Source organism: Erigeron canadensis, chromosome 2 (assembly GCF_010389155.1).
Source record: "Erigeron canadensis isolate Cc75 chromosome 2, C_canadensis_v1, whole genome shotgun sequence".
Classification (NCBI taxonomy): Eukaryota; Viridiplantae; Streptophyta; class Magnoliopsida; order Asterales; family Asteraceae; genus Erigeron; species Erigeron canadensis.
Window position 1 is genome coordinate 20,498,522 of NC_057762.1, and position 14,755 is coordinate 20,513,276.

At 33.4% G+C, this 14,755-nt stretch overlaps 2 protein-coding genes across 3 annotated transcripts; one reads left to right on the forward strand and one right to left on the reverse strand.

The window, feature by feature from the left end:
* The first annotated feature begins 1,331 nt into the window (after positions 1–1,331).
* LOC122588811 lies at positions 1,332–5,609 on the forward strand. Of its 2 annotated transcripts, none has more exons than XM_043761019.1 (10): positions 1,332–1,660; positions 2,804–2,869; positions 3,346–3,426; positions 3,507–3,560; positions 3,643–3,711; positions 4,011–4,073; positions 4,506–4,588; positions 4,702–4,767; positions 4,878–4,966; positions 5,396–5,609. In XM_043761019.1, exons 1-9 carry the CDS (start codon positions 1,427–1,429, stop codon positions 4,918–4,920), a joined length of 759 nt encoding a protein of 252 aa, XP_043616954.1. In that variant the 5' UTR covers positions 1,332–1,426; the 3' UTR covers positions 4,921–4,966; positions 5,396–5,609. The 2 variants fall into 2 exon arrangements, with proteins under 2 accessions (XP_043616954.1, XP_043616952.1); XM_043761017.1 differs by having other exon boundaries at positions 1,333–1,660; positions 4,878–4,957.
* A 450-nt stretch (positions 5,610–6,059) lies between these two features.
* On the reverse strand, positions 6,060–12,924 carry LOC122586894 (transcriptional corepressor SEUSS). The gene is made up of 10 exons (XM_043758914.1): positions 12,744–12,924; positions 10,885–12,056; positions 10,685–10,804; positions 10,418–10,466; positions 9,530–9,744; positions 9,383–9,451; positions 8,936–9,033; positions 8,152–8,245; positions 7,718–7,787; positions 6,060–7,215 (listed from the first exon to the last, which is right to left on the reverse strand). Exons 2-10 carry the CDS (start codon positions 11,860–11,862, stop codon positions 6,569–6,571), a joined length of 2,340 nt encoding a protein of 779 aa, XP_043614849.1. The 5' UTR covers positions 11,863–12,056; positions 12,744–12,924; the 3' UTR covers positions 6,060–6,568.
* Between the last annotated feature and the right edge of the window lie 1,831 nt (positions 12,925–14,755).

Genomic DNA, 14,755 nt, shown 5'->3' on the forward strand with positions numbered 1-14,755 from the left:
CACCACGTCAATTATAATCAGAACCAAAGTTCACCTTCTAAATGTGCTAAAATTAGAATAGGAGTAGATAAGTTTTAGCCCTAATAAGGTACATATAAATCCAGGGGTTACAACTTACAAGGTCCACGAGAAGCGTAAAAATAGGAAATTACAACTGATACTTTTTAACTAGCAAAGTTAAAAAGCTAACTAACAAAACAGCATACGAAACTAATAGTTAAAAAAAGAGTATTCACTAGGGCTTCCTGTATTCTTGTTGGCTGCGTATGTATCAAACTAACCTAACTCAAATTAACTTTCTGGTTGTCGTGGTTCTTCTACAGTAGTATACCTCGCCACCTCGGCCTAGACTCCATTCACCATTGTTCCACATAGTATTGTCGTATTGACCATAAGTTACTTTGATCCATAATTAGAAGTAAAAACATAGACACACCGATTTGCGGTATAAATAAGTTTTAAAAATTGTCTTTAATCACTAGGCTTTTTTTTTTTTTTTTATAAAAAAAAAAAGAAGATAAGTATAGTTCATCCAATTTGATATCAAGTGGAGCTTGGGTTAATAGACGTTGACATGCATAGTATGACTACTCTTTTTTGTAAGTTAAATGATTATTATAAACTAACAATTCAGAACTAAGAAGTTTGTTTAGATATTTTTAAGTTTAAATGGTCAGTATTTATTGTTGGAAAAAAACTAAAGGGTTACTACTCATGTATTAAATTCTCACTTTACTTAAATTATTTAATCATATGTTTTTCTCTGTAAAAGATCTTACACACTTATGACAAAATTACGGTGGTTATTTAGTATGTAACACGTATTTATTCTGAGTATCGTCCATGTGTTGAGATCCGCATACCAATAAATCAGTTTTTTGGTTTTCGGTTTTGAATAACACGGTTCGGCCTAGTTTTTTATTTTCCGTATACTTTTGTTATTTTAATGTTGTGATTTTTGTTTTTGGGTGAACAAGTGAAAATTAGTATGACAGATATAACCCTGTTTGATTGATCAACTTCACCGATGAGTTTTATTTTATTTTTAATTTATTTGTTATCACGACTAATGACCTGTATAATACTCCATCAATACTTAAAAGAATGTTTTCTTTATTTCAATTTTTATATGTTTTCTTTATTTCAATTTTTATAAAGTAACTGTATCCTATCCCATATAATATATGTATATTGTATGTTCATTATTATCTTTGAATTTTAACCTTTGATTTTTATCTAAGGGCCAAGATTAGAGTACCATGACTAGCTTGAGGGAACCTTGTATGCTCATATAGTTTGATATAGTATGTTTGAGGGCCAAATGAAACCAACAAATAACTGGCAGTTAAACAAACTGACAAAACTACCCTCGTATTCAAACCAACAGATAACAGAAAACTTTCCAACAAAAGTAATCAAACAAACAATGGCTGCTGCTACCATACAAAATGCTTTACTTCTTCTACCTTCCTCATCACTCTCCCGTTTCACTGCCACAATACCCTCTAACAATTTCTGCTCATTTTTATCTCCCTCGCCGGAGCTAACTTGTGGTCTCCGGCGACCCAAAAATGTGGCCCGAACAAGAAAACTTGTTGTTCGGGCCGCTAGAGTTGAATCTAAAGGCATTTCTCTTGGTTCTCGGGCTCCTGATTTTGAGGTATTCCTTTATCATTTTTAGTATTTATAGTACCCCATCTTCAATGCCCACTTTGAAAAACACATGGTTTTCGGAAATCATAATTATTACGTAGTTAAACAAGCAGAGTTGGATCGGATGGAAAAACCCTTTGCCTTTGGAAACAGAGGTCTCACCCCCTGCAATTTGGATGGATGTCCCTTTGGAAACATCTTTCTACTTTCGGGTAGTCTCAATGCTGTCCCAAGAGGTCCTTTTAGACGGGCCTCTCTAATTTCGGGTTTGGGCAAAATGCTTTCTCACCTCTCTCGCACACCGTGGAAGACGTTATTGGCATTGGGCACACTTCATTTAATTTATTATTTTATTATAATTTTTACATAGCTAGTTGACATATTTATTTTTGCTCTTTGAATAGAAGTTTATAAATCTAAGTTCGTAAAAAAATAATCGAGCTATAATGGTAAAATCATTGTGTTACTTTGGAAAGTAAATGTTTAATCTGGGACAAACCAAACTAGAAATGTGGATGTCGGAACATATAAGTTTCGGAATTTGCCCATTTGGGTAACTACGATACTTAACTTTTGTAGTTATATGTAAGTCAAGTATTGGTTCATATAAGAACTATAGGGAGTCCTGGCCTCCGGGTGATTAATGTAGTATCTGCGTGTTACTTTTTGATGTATTTACCTTCACTCTTTACTCTTCTTCGATCCATACGCGATAAGTGCATAGACTGCATCGAGTAGAATCAGTTATATTAAAGTGTATAAAGTTGAAACATCATCCTTCCTATACTTACTATCAGACACTCTCTCTAATACACTAAACAGAAAAATCTATCCAAGCCATTGTGCTCTTTTTTGGTGTGTTATGCACCTAAGTACTTATAGAAAAAATAAAAAATCCATCTAAGTCATTGCCAATGGCTATATCATCACCTTGTTACCGGTTAACTCAAGAAGGTGGGAACTATTGACAATGATATAATTAAACGGAAAAAAAAAGTACATTTACTTAGATTCATTTTCGGAAAGTAAGATTACTCCATAGTGCATAGTGCATTAAGTCATTAACCCTTACTGTTATATGGCATTTGCGAACTTTATAAACATGTCAACATTTTTGTGTTGTGAGTAATATGGTCGTAAACTTGTACAGTTGGAGGAGCCACTCACAGGGAATATGTGGAAACTGGAGGACTTTGAATCCTATCCTGCATTGCTGGTAATTCTGTTATATTCTCGTCATTTAGTTATAGGTTAATTTTCTATAGAGAAAACATAGTAGAAGATGCTGATCAAATCTTTACATGAAGATACAAAGTAAGTATTAAAGCATAACTTTATGGTGCATGGCACAACGATTTCATGAAATATTAGAATCAATGTGTTGAAAGTTGTGTTGAGGCTCTGGCTATATTTGTTTTACTTTAGTTATAAGACTCAGGGAAATTGATGCAATCTCGTTCCTTCGAACCAGATTGATATGTAACAAACACATTACCTAGGTTGGATACATATGGGGTTGTCAAATATGACAGTTTAAAAAGGTAAAATGCCAATATAGATAGTATACTGACATTCATAGTTCAAGACCTAATGTCCCTTGGATACACAGTTATAATGATTTATATATCTCTTTGTAGCTTTGCTTTGTTGGTGTTTAAAGGATGCGCTATTACTAAATTATATCTTTGGCAGGTTATGTTCATTTGCAATCACTGCCCATTCGTTAAGCACTTGAAAAAAGACATTGTGCAGCTTGCAAACTTATATATGAAGGTAGGCTGCTTACTGGTACATTTTCGTTTTATATTTTATTACCTGTATTGATCAGTCACTATCTTTGTTCTCTCCTACAGAAAGGGCTTGGAGTAGTAGCAATTTCATCAAACTCAATAATTACTCACCCACAGGTTCCAATAACATAATAATTTTCAAAAACTATGTGAATGATATTTGCTTTCCTATTTTCAAAGTTTTCTATAATTCTTGCAGGATGGACCTGAATTCATGGCAGAAGACGCAAGACTGTTTAATTATCCTTTCCCATACCTTTATGATCATGTAAACTTCTAATGTATTTCTGATCATGCCCCAATTTCCTTCCTTTTGTTTATGTCCAGCTGTCTCATTAATTTTATCTTATATCCACAGTTCATGTTTGAGATAAGTACATACAGCTCAAAAATCTATAGTCTTTGTAAAATCCTATGTAACATCACCGTGAATGAACTAAATAATGTTAGATAAATACTATAGAACACCTAATATCTTGGCTATATTGTGGCTTTAAACTAAATAGCGACTTATAAAAAGTTTGTAGATTGATGATTAGATTGTTGATGATGATATATTATTTGCAGACACAAAATGTTGCTAAAGATTATGGAGCTGTTTGCACACCCGAATTCTTTCTTTTTAAAAAGGTGTGTGACACTCACATCGATTGGTATGTTGAATTTGTTGTCCGATCTGATAATTATTAGTAGAGCTGGGAAAATGGGTGAGTAACAGGTATTTTCTTTTTGTATGGATTGAAACGGGTTTGATTGGGTTGACCCAAAACAACTTGCTTGCAATAAATCAATTCCTATAGAAAGTTATTACAAAGGCTATACTGTTTCAGAAAGTTACAGTGTAAAATTGAATGAATTTGAAAATTTTGGATGACTTTCAATCCATTTGACCCGTTTAACCTGGTTCTTTTCTAATTGATAACTTTTTATTTTTTGTTTGACTCAATGGAGATTGAAAATAAGCCGAATCGATCCATTCATAAGCAAATGATTTGTATTGCCACCTTGACTGCTCAATTTCTTGAATCTTGGTGACAATCTGGACTTGTAATCTCATTACAGGATGGACGCCGACCCTTTGAACTAGTATATCATGGTCAGTTTGATGATTCTAGGCCAAGTAATAATGTCCGTGTCACAGGAAGGTTGGTTATATGCTGCTTTACGTCTTCCAGAATGATACTTGAGAGTGTATCTTATTTCTATCAAATGAAATTAGTTATTTATTAATTTTGAAATTTTTAAATATGTATGTTAGGGACTTGAGCCTGGCAATAGACTGTGTTCTTAGTGGCCAACCATTACCACCAAATCAGAAACCCAGGTACCTATATTAGTTGTCTTCATGGTCTACAACTTCTAATACATCCCCTTCTGTAAAATGAGATTCGTAACCTATGTTCACGAGTTCTACTAATTTCTCTCTGTTAATAGTGTTGGATGCAGCATAAAGTGGCATCCGGAGGGAAATGTGTGAGTGGTGGCAAAATGGGCATGTTGTACATGTAATGAAGGTGCTAAAGGTTTCCTTTTACACATAATTATGGGGCAGTACTAGAATGCTCAATATAGTGGTGGCCAAATAAGAAGGTTGGCGGGTTGGGTAACGGGTCAAGACAAAGCTCTTCAAAACAGGTTCTTATCCAAAATAGTTTCAAAAAAATTTATAAATCTACTAATCTGATTCGGACTAAAATCATTTATTTATTCTAATAATAAATATTTTTTGATAAAATGATATAGGGTGTTTAAAGTTTAATGCATCGATAACTCTCAATCCATTTGACACCTTTTTATTCGAGTTATTTTTATATATTTTTTACTCTTGAGAGATAAAACATAACTTGGATCAACCCACTTCATAGGCAGTGGGTTGAAACGGCCACCTCCAAGTTGTTCATACTTGCAACCATGAATTTGAAATTGTGCTCCATTCTTTTGTTTCACTGCAGTCTAGGGAACATGAGACATTGACTAATAATGATACAGTTGCAAATCTTTCATGTATATGTGAAACATTTGACTAATTATTTTCTGTTAAATAGTGACAACGGGAAAGGCTTATCATACCATGTAAATATGGTGATGTTAAAGTCTATCTTACATTTATGTGTTTGCGTATCCAAATGGTTAGACAAATTATATATTTATCATGTTTCACACTAATATGTTCTACATGTGTAATTTACTACCTCGTGCAGCCTACATTTGTGTTAGTTATGTTGGTTACAACTTTATACAAAATTTAGCTTATAGTAATTTCCTAAATGTTTCCAACAAACTTTTGGCGTCACTCTCTACCCTCAGGATGCTATCTCATCCAAACTTTTGCGGGATTGGATATCATTGTTTTCCGACAAAACACTACCAGTAGAGAAAAAACATATATGGCCTATGTTATGCTTAGCTTGCCTAGTTGCCTTAAAACTCGTCTATAAAATATCACTACTTAAAGCATAATCGAATCCTGTCATCAATCAAGTTCCTGGCATACAATGACATTTATTGTTGACAAATTCAAAGTATTATATACATGCTGATTGATTTTAAAATTGTAATCTGAAACGAAAAAAGAAAAAAACCATGTACACTAAGACATGGGTCAAACAAATCAAAGATTCTAAAAAATGTATTCAAAAGTTCTCTAAAATATTCCATTTTAACCAACAAAGGGATCTTTTAACCCCATTGCTTGAGCTGCCTGTATTGCCCAGCTCATGAACACAAATCAATATGCTAATTTAAGTGATAATCACTACATTCTACAACATTCCAAATGACATACTTGTACATGAGAAAGAGAAAGACCAGCACATTGATTAGGCATATAGACCTACTTTAAAAAAAACAAGCAATATAGACAACATTGAAAACAAAATCAAGAGGTCGAGGAAGAAAACACCACTCTATTCTATACGTTCATTTTCCTCCTTTTTCTCCAAGTGGGAAACTCAACACAAGCATCATTAAATAGTTCCCATCATTTGTATCTATGATATTCATATATTATGCCCAAGCAAGATTCCAGCCTTACTCCCACTGCATAACCAGCTTCCCTTTGAACCCGTTACAGCCAACACTCAACAACACCGCCATCATAAAATAATAACAGAGTTAATTCTATTCTACGGGGAAGTTTTCCAATCAAATGGGAGATTATTAAATCCATTTGCAGCACCTACCCCATTAAGCAACTGATTTCCAAGATCCTGCTGCTGCTGTTGATGATGATGATTCATAGCCACCCTTCCGTTCATGCTCAAAGAATTATGACTCATTGCTGCTTGAATTCCACTGATCATCCCAGATTGCCCATTCCGCAAATAACCCGAATTACCAACATTTTTCATGTCACCGCCACTTCCTCCAAGTTGGGAAGAAGACATCATCTCATGTAGTATTTTCTGAACGGAGCTTTGGGGATCCGCATCACCAGATTGAGTGGAAATATTTGGGGAGTTAACAGAATGCATATTTGCTAAGGGACCATTTTGTAATGTTTGCGGGATATTTATAGAACTTTGTTGGTGTCTTGAGTTCATGGAACTTTGGTGTAGTAGGCCAGCAATCGTACCATTGGAGGAAGTTACAGGTAGTGGGTTAGAGTTATTTACAGTAGACACGCCATTGGAGTTTTGTTGTTGTTCCTGTTGTTGCTGCTGTTGTTGTTGTTGCTGTGGCTGCGGTGATTGTTGTTGAAGATTAGATGGTTGTGATTGACTATGCAACCCAGATGTTGTAGATGTCCTTCGGGGAAACTTCGCTAAGCTCTCTATGAACAGGAAATGAACACAATAAGATATTTTATATCAGCGATATTTAGTATCAGCACAAGTTAACAAGTAACATATATTCTAGGAACTTAAACATCCCTCAATAACTTTATCTTGAAAAATAACCAAATACCTGTCAGTGAACATACTTAATAGGAGCTTAAAACTAGACGTTAGATATACATGACAGAAGTAGATCAACAAGTAATATGGTGAACTGGTGAAGATTCAAAAACCACATTATTCTCTTAATAATGCCCTACTTTAAATTTAAATGTCAAAAATTGCTTTCAGTTCTAAGCTTAGTATGAATATATTAACTTTCTTCAATGTCAAAGAATTGCTTTCAGTTATACACGTAATATGAATATATTAACTTAGAAGAAAACAAATGCCATATAAGATAATAAAATACGAATTACATATACGGACATGCCCCAAGTGTACATTACATTTTCTAACATAGTATACGGACTAAATCTAATGACATTACAATCTTACCCATAGGTCCAATGCTCCTTTCTCGGCTGTAATCTATAAGATCTTTCATACTATTAACCACTTCTGATATCTGCAGAGTCCGCCAAAAAGATACAATGTTAAAAAGCAACCACTTAGCAGATATGGATTGTAGAAAATCAAATACTCGACTTTTTTGAGCATCTGAACCTAGTAGTGCACCAATATCATCACATATATCTTTTGTTTCAAATTGACTTCTCTCACTTTCTATCTCACTCGTTTGCAAAACATAAAGTAATTCTTCCATCTCTACTCGTTACCTACATAGTGTTGATTAGGTCATTCCTATCCATCTCCCACTATTTATAGGCTCTTTTAATTTCCATGGTTTAACCAAATGAGTCATTCTGCTGCTTGGGCGGCACATTCTTAAAATAAAAATGATAACGTAACCATTTAAAAAGCAGAATTACCTGAAGGCACCGAACATATCTTTTTGTATATCCCAAATCATTAACCAATGGAACTTCCAATGCTTTTGCCAACTGACGAGCAGAAGCAACAAACCTGTAATGTAAAAGCTCAAACTTTTAAAACTTTCATACAGTTTTGACAATGTGATTCTTGTAATCAACTTAACAGATCCATGCGAGGTTGGTAATATATCAACTTCTCATGTGGTTTGTTAGTATCAAATTGTCCTTTTTATAAGTCATCGTCCAGCACAAACCCTGACCTTTTTTAGCAAAAATTCATCAAGTGAGGACAACAATCTGGTAAACTATTTGCCAATGGAGAGGCCATCATCATCAATTTCTGCTCCTTATGTATAGTCATTGTTAACACCCAATACAAAGTCACTTTTTATAACATTTATGTTCCTTGACTTATTTGTTTGTGCATTTGTTGATACAGTCGTCTCAATTTCATTAGCATAATAGCATCAATGACAAACTAGCAATTAAGTGAGATTTAAGAAAGAGAAAACATCAAGGATAAGTGAAAAATTGTCCCAATAAAGGTAAGTTATGCACAGAAGAGGATAACGACATAATATTGACTTCTGTGAAGTGAGGAAAATGACCATAATATCAACTTCTATGAAATAAGTACCTGATGTGTTCATACTACTGACAACCAGAAGAGATTAGACAATCTAAGACCCTAAATATAGAAGAACCTCGAGACATTTGACAGTCAAAATATAATTATGCATGCATGTCATTCAAAGGGAAAGACAATGAGACTGGGACCTACATATTGCAATTGCTCTGCAAGTCTGGTACATATTGATTTGATGAAGCATTATTAGTAGAAGCCTGGTACTTCTGAGCTGCATTACCAAGCTGGCTAATCTGCAAAGAAAAGTAAGAGTGTCAGTATGAATACATTGAAATTTAGAAGATTTGTCACATGTGAAAGACTTTGGTCTCCGATAACAAACTGAAAACTTCATGAAAAGAATGCTGTTGACAAGACTAAAGTGATATACTGAATATTCCACCACAGAAAAGTTGACAGATAAAACTTATCATGTGGAACTGAGTACTTAAAACCTAAATTTGTTATACATACGCTAATAATTGTGCCATAACAGACCATTTATTTTGATAACTGTTCAAATAGAATACTGGTTTTTCTTAGATTCAGACATTATACAGAGAAATGCTATAATTGTTTTATCAACTGAAATCTAGATATAACCTGTGGTATTAGCAATCTTCTAGGAATAAGCTCCTCGTGATGACGAGCACAGAATTCCCACGAGCATATCTGCATGGTATAGAAAAGGGTCCATAAGTATACAGTTAAGCAGATTCTATCAGTTCACAACAAAAATCAGAGTCTAACCTTTAAATCTGGAGTAAAAACTATCCTTAGTTGGCCATCACGAACAACACGCAGTTGCTCAAAAACACTCTCCTGTATGGCTTTTGCATAGTCTAAAACTATTTGCCCAGATGAATTTTGATACTCTCGGGGCATATCAACGTATAAGAGCTCCTCCAGAGTACCACTTTCATATTTAATTTTGAAAAGCCTGGGCAGAACTTCAGCATTGGCCTCTAAAAGTACAGTAACATAAGTTAGATACTGCAAACAAATCAAAATATCTGAACGGGGTTGACAGTTAGAAGTAGGTGGCAAAATGGTAGGGTCCAGTGAGTTGGGTAATGGCTTAAAACAGGCTTTCAACTGAAATAGGTTGGTTTTAATACTAAATCAGAAAGGATTAGGTTGTGTAGGGTTGACTCCTGTAAGATTTACTCATATGATGATGGATGGTTCTCATTCTCTATATTTCTTCATTTAGTTTGTGTTTTCTTCACAAAGCAGATCAAAATGTTAGGCATATACCAACTCAGCCAACATGTTTAATTTCTACAAATGAGGGTTTCAGGTTTGATGCATCAAAACAGGCTAGACGAGACCCTTTTGCCTCCGTGAATTAATCAAGGACAAAGGTAGGTACCTAATACATATGATTATAACTAGTTACTGGTACCAACATTTCACATCTGTAAATATAAGTTGCAAATAGGAATCTATGCCTGGGGATGAAGAAATAGCTCTATAATGCTTTTATAATCAACTGTTAAATCAGATAGATGAACTTCTACGATTCCGTAGTCTAGAAAAGAGAATATATTTTGCTTTTGTACGGGAATACAAGTGATAATAAGAATACTTGATAACATAAAAAGTAATTAATTTACAAGCAAATAGCAGCAGACTTACCAAATCCACGGCCTGGCTTCTTATTGCATATTTCACAATGCCATACGTCCTGTATAAGTGCACACAAAAATTGCATTCATTATTATTGCTATTTAGCATCAAATCAATCTTCAGAACTAATATTTGATGAAAGTTCAGCACTAGTTGATATGTGAAACCAATAGCCAAATAAGAAATTCAATTTTTAAATTAATTTTAGTAATTATGATGACTGATTATTGGCTACCCATATACCACTTGAAATTGACACTACAAGTAAGAACTGACCTGAGGGAAAACTCCTGTAGTATGGCGTCCACTTCCATACAAGGAAACGCACCATTTCTTCTTGGCATTAGGAGCAAAGTATTCGGCCACAAATTTTCTCCAGAACTCAATGTTATTGTCCTGCTCGAGAAAATAAAATACTACAACTTTCAACAACCATGATTATCTCTTTCTAAAAAGATAGATTGTAAAAGTCTTACTTCAGGCCTATGTTGTTGCTGATACATATAATGCGTTAGCCGTCTTGCACACATTCCTGGTTCATACACAGGTTTTGCTGGAGATCGTAATGCCATATTTTGCTGTTGAAACTGTGGATGCATCGCAGGCCTTTGTTGAGGAATGTTTTTCAATAACTGCTGCTGCTGATGTATCTGTAATAATCTCTGTTGCTGTAAAAGGTTAATTTGTGCGGCAGCTGCTGCCTGAGGGGATTGCCTGGACACGTTAAGAAATTGCTGCTGTTGCTGCTGCTGTTGTTGCAAAAATAGCGACTGATCAGAGTGTTGGGGCTCCAGTTTTACAGGCGGCAAATTACTCAAGGACTGAGAATGTTGTGGCTCCATTTTCACTGGGCCAAGATTCATCAAAGCTTGCTGATAGTTTGTCGTCTGTGGTTCCACCTTAACTTGCCCAACACCACCCAATCCACCTCGGATATTTTGATATTGTTGTTGTTGCTGCTGCTGCTGCTGATGGTTATTTTGAAGGGATTGCTGAAAGTTTTGAGATTCAAGCTGTTGGGCTGATTGCTGGTCCGACAACATTTGGTTTCCTGATGAGAATTGCTGTGCAGATATGTGACCCGACACATTTGGGTTCACCATATTTGATGAATTAAATGATGATGAAGGGACGTTACAACCCATTCCCTTTCTTATGAGAGACAAGGGATCAGACTCGCCTCCAGCATCATTTACATCCCTTTGGCCCGAAATCCCTGAACTTTGCCCACCATTACCATAAGATTGATGTATAAGGTTAGCAACATTTGGCACATTCCCAATCATGTTTGTCGTATTAAACTGAGTACGTGGGGAAACAAGGGATGCAAAGCCAGACTGAGAAGACATGGAACCTCCCCCTTGACTGCCTATCAAACCTGAATTTGACCGCAACAACGAAGATGGAATAGAGTGTGTGCCACCTAGTGGAGTTGGTGGCCCTTGAGGTACCATCTTTTTGAAGAACAAACCGTCAATCAAGTGAATAATTTTTCTTAGAAACTGAAATAACAAACGACATCGTGTGTATGTGTATCACTCTTATTCCTTTCTGTGTACCAATACATGCCATTGCGGAATCCTTGACATCAGAGCTTATAGTATCGAGTGTTTTCAAACACGTACAATCGCCAGAGATACATTTGTCTCTGCAGAAGTTTGTCATTTTTGTAAATCAAGATATTTAAACCATCTCGATAAGTAAACATATACAAACTAAATAAAAGCAGGGAGCATTCGACAAAAACAAAACAGAAGGTACTTCTCAGTTCTCACTCAAATAAAAAAAAAAAAAAAAGCTTTTTTATATAAAAATAAAATAAAACACATCCAATATCGATACGCTCTAGTGTATGTACCAAAAACTATAGTTCATTCTTACTCTATGTTTATGACCTCTTATAGCTAGTATACCATTGACATGACACTCATTTAGTCATTTTAATTACACAGCAACTTATACGGCTGTCAGGCCAGAAGAACATAATATATCCGAAACAGAATAATTAACAAATCCTGTACAAACAAGGAAACAATTCAAGTTAATTATTAATATTATACAACAACTATACCCAATCCGGTCAAAGGCGAGGGTTGAAGAAGCGAGATGTAAACAATCATACCAGAGAGTATAGGAAGACCTCAAAATGATATTCTACATTTATATATTTACTTTATACTACTAAATGAATAAAAAGGTCTACATATATATATAAATATATATATGTGTGTGTGTGATTCAACTACAGCCAAATTGAGTGTGAAACAATATAACAGTTAAAAATTTGCTAACAGAATATGCTGTAAATATTAATAAATAAAAGAAATAAACTGACCAGAATATATATTTAACGAATTCAACAGTGATAGAAATATAGTGTTGTTTGCTTGTTTACTATCACTTATTTTTTGGGTTCAACTTTCAGACAAATATTATTATTATTGTTATTATTATATGTATATATGTGTGTATATATAATAATAATAATAAATATTTGTTGAATGTTATTGTGTAGTGTTTGTGTTGAAAGATATTTATATTTTTAGTTTGAGTAAATTGTATGAAAATGAAAATGAGAGAGAGAGAGAGACAGAAAGAAAGAAAGGTGGAGGGATTCGAGTGTTCTTGAGCTGTAGGTTGAGAGAGAGAGAAAGGTAGAGAGAGAATATGCTGTGGCTGTTACTTTAGAATGGCGGACCTCAAAGACGTATTCAATTGGATTTTATCATTTATTTGATTTGATTAATCGATTTATTAAAAAGAATAACGGGTACCCGCACAATTCGGTGATAATGATGTTAGTGGGGAGATATGGTGGTGACGGTGAGTAATGTAGTTAATAAATGTAAAATAGTATTGCATGTATTTTAAGTAGGGGTGTTCAAAACTATCCGTATATAAATCAGTAAAAATCCGATCCGATATTATCCGCATCGGATATCCGAGTTTTCAGATTTTGGTTCAGAAAGTGATTTTTGAAAATTTCAAATATCCAAAAACTATATTATTAGCTGCGTAATATATGAGAGAACACATAAAAAGTATAAAAAATATTCAAATAGAAACACATTTTATGACGAAACCCTTAAACGTAGGAAAAACTTCTCTTGATTAGAATTGAACCTATGATTTTTTTTAAAACCTATATGTTACTATTTATATTCGACTAATAAAAAATCCCATGTTATCGTTTTATATACTAAAAGATAGTGGTTCTAATGACTTATAAATCAATCATAAATCTTGATTTCTTCAAATTGACTTTTGCTTTCAATTTTGACTTTTGTTGTTATTATAATTATAATTTAAAAATATAACTCCACGAAAACTTTAAGTATTAATTTAATAAGAGTAAATTACAAAAACTGTCCCTATGGTTTGTTCATTTTATCGTGAATCATCCATCATCGGAAGTTTTTTCTTTAATAGTCCCTATAGTGGTAAACGTACAGTGGTCAAGCAGTTACAAAAACCGTTTTACCACTAATATTATTTTACTTTATTTAAACTAAATATTATTTTTATCATTTATTTAAGATTTATATATTAAAGAAAACTATCACCAATTCTCTTTTCACCTTTCATCTTTTTACATTTAATTTCTCAATCCCTTTTTAAACTTCATGCATTACTATATCTAAAAAAAAAAAAACTTCCTTGATTACTCTCGGATGTTTAAATAAAAACTTGAAGAATTGGACTCATCTATGATAATATGCAAATTTGAAGCTAAAATAGTAAGAAGTCAGATTTTGTACACCATATATAAAAGTTTAACTTAGAAAATTGGTCAAAAGGAAAAATAAAATATCTATAACAATTAGTATTTATATCGGATTAAGATTCTCTCAAATTGAAACAACTTCGTTCTTAACATTTGGATTAAAATTAAGGGTGAAAATTTAAAAATCAATTTAAATCCTCACCGTTGATTTTAATAGTATATTTTCATCTTTTGTTATTATTAATTACTATATTAAGAGACAATGTCGTTGAGGTTAAATTTATCGTTTAGAAAGTAATTATTAGTTGACTAATTATAAACTTCAAAATTTTATAAATAATGTAAATGTTGATTTATGATAATTGTCAACCTATGTTACTATAAAAATTTAACATGTCATTAAATTATATTGTTTATCGCGTATTACGCGGGTAATAATCTAGTATATATATATAATATATATATATGAAAAACCTTTTAATTTTAAAATGAAAAAATTTGGACCTGAATGAAGTTTATTTTTTAATTATAACTATTAGATCAAAATGATGATGTCATATATAATTTTTTAACTTTTTTATATTTAAATATAGTTTTGATCAATTTAAATATGTTTATTAATT

Bases quoted from the DNA above. Each gene is read 5' to 3' on its own strand.
- LOC122588811 (XM_043761019.1), top strand. From the start codon at position 1,427: ATGGCTGCTGCTACCATACAAAATGCTTTACTTCTTCTACCTTCCTCA. The intron at 3,561-3,642 runs GTTCCAATAACA...TAATTCTTGCAG, and splicing joins CAATAATTACTCACCCACAG to GATGGACCTGAATTCATGGC. The intron at 4,074-4,505 runs GTGTGTGACACT...ATCTCATTACAG, and splicing joins AATTCTTTCTTTTTAAAAAG to GATGGACGCCGACCCTTTGA.
- LOC122586894 (XM_043758914.1), bottom strand. From the start codon at position 11,862: ATGGTACCTCAAGGGCCACCAACTCCACTAGGTGGCACACACTCTATT. The intron at 9,745-10,417 runs GTAAGTCTGCTG...CTGTACTTTTAG, and splicing joins GAAGCCAGGCCGTGGATTTG to AGGCCAATGCTGAAGTTCTG. The intron at 8,246-8,935 runs GTAGGTCCCAGT...TTTACATTACAG, and splicing joins TTGCAGAGCAATTGCAATAT to GTTTGTTGCTTCTGCTCGTC.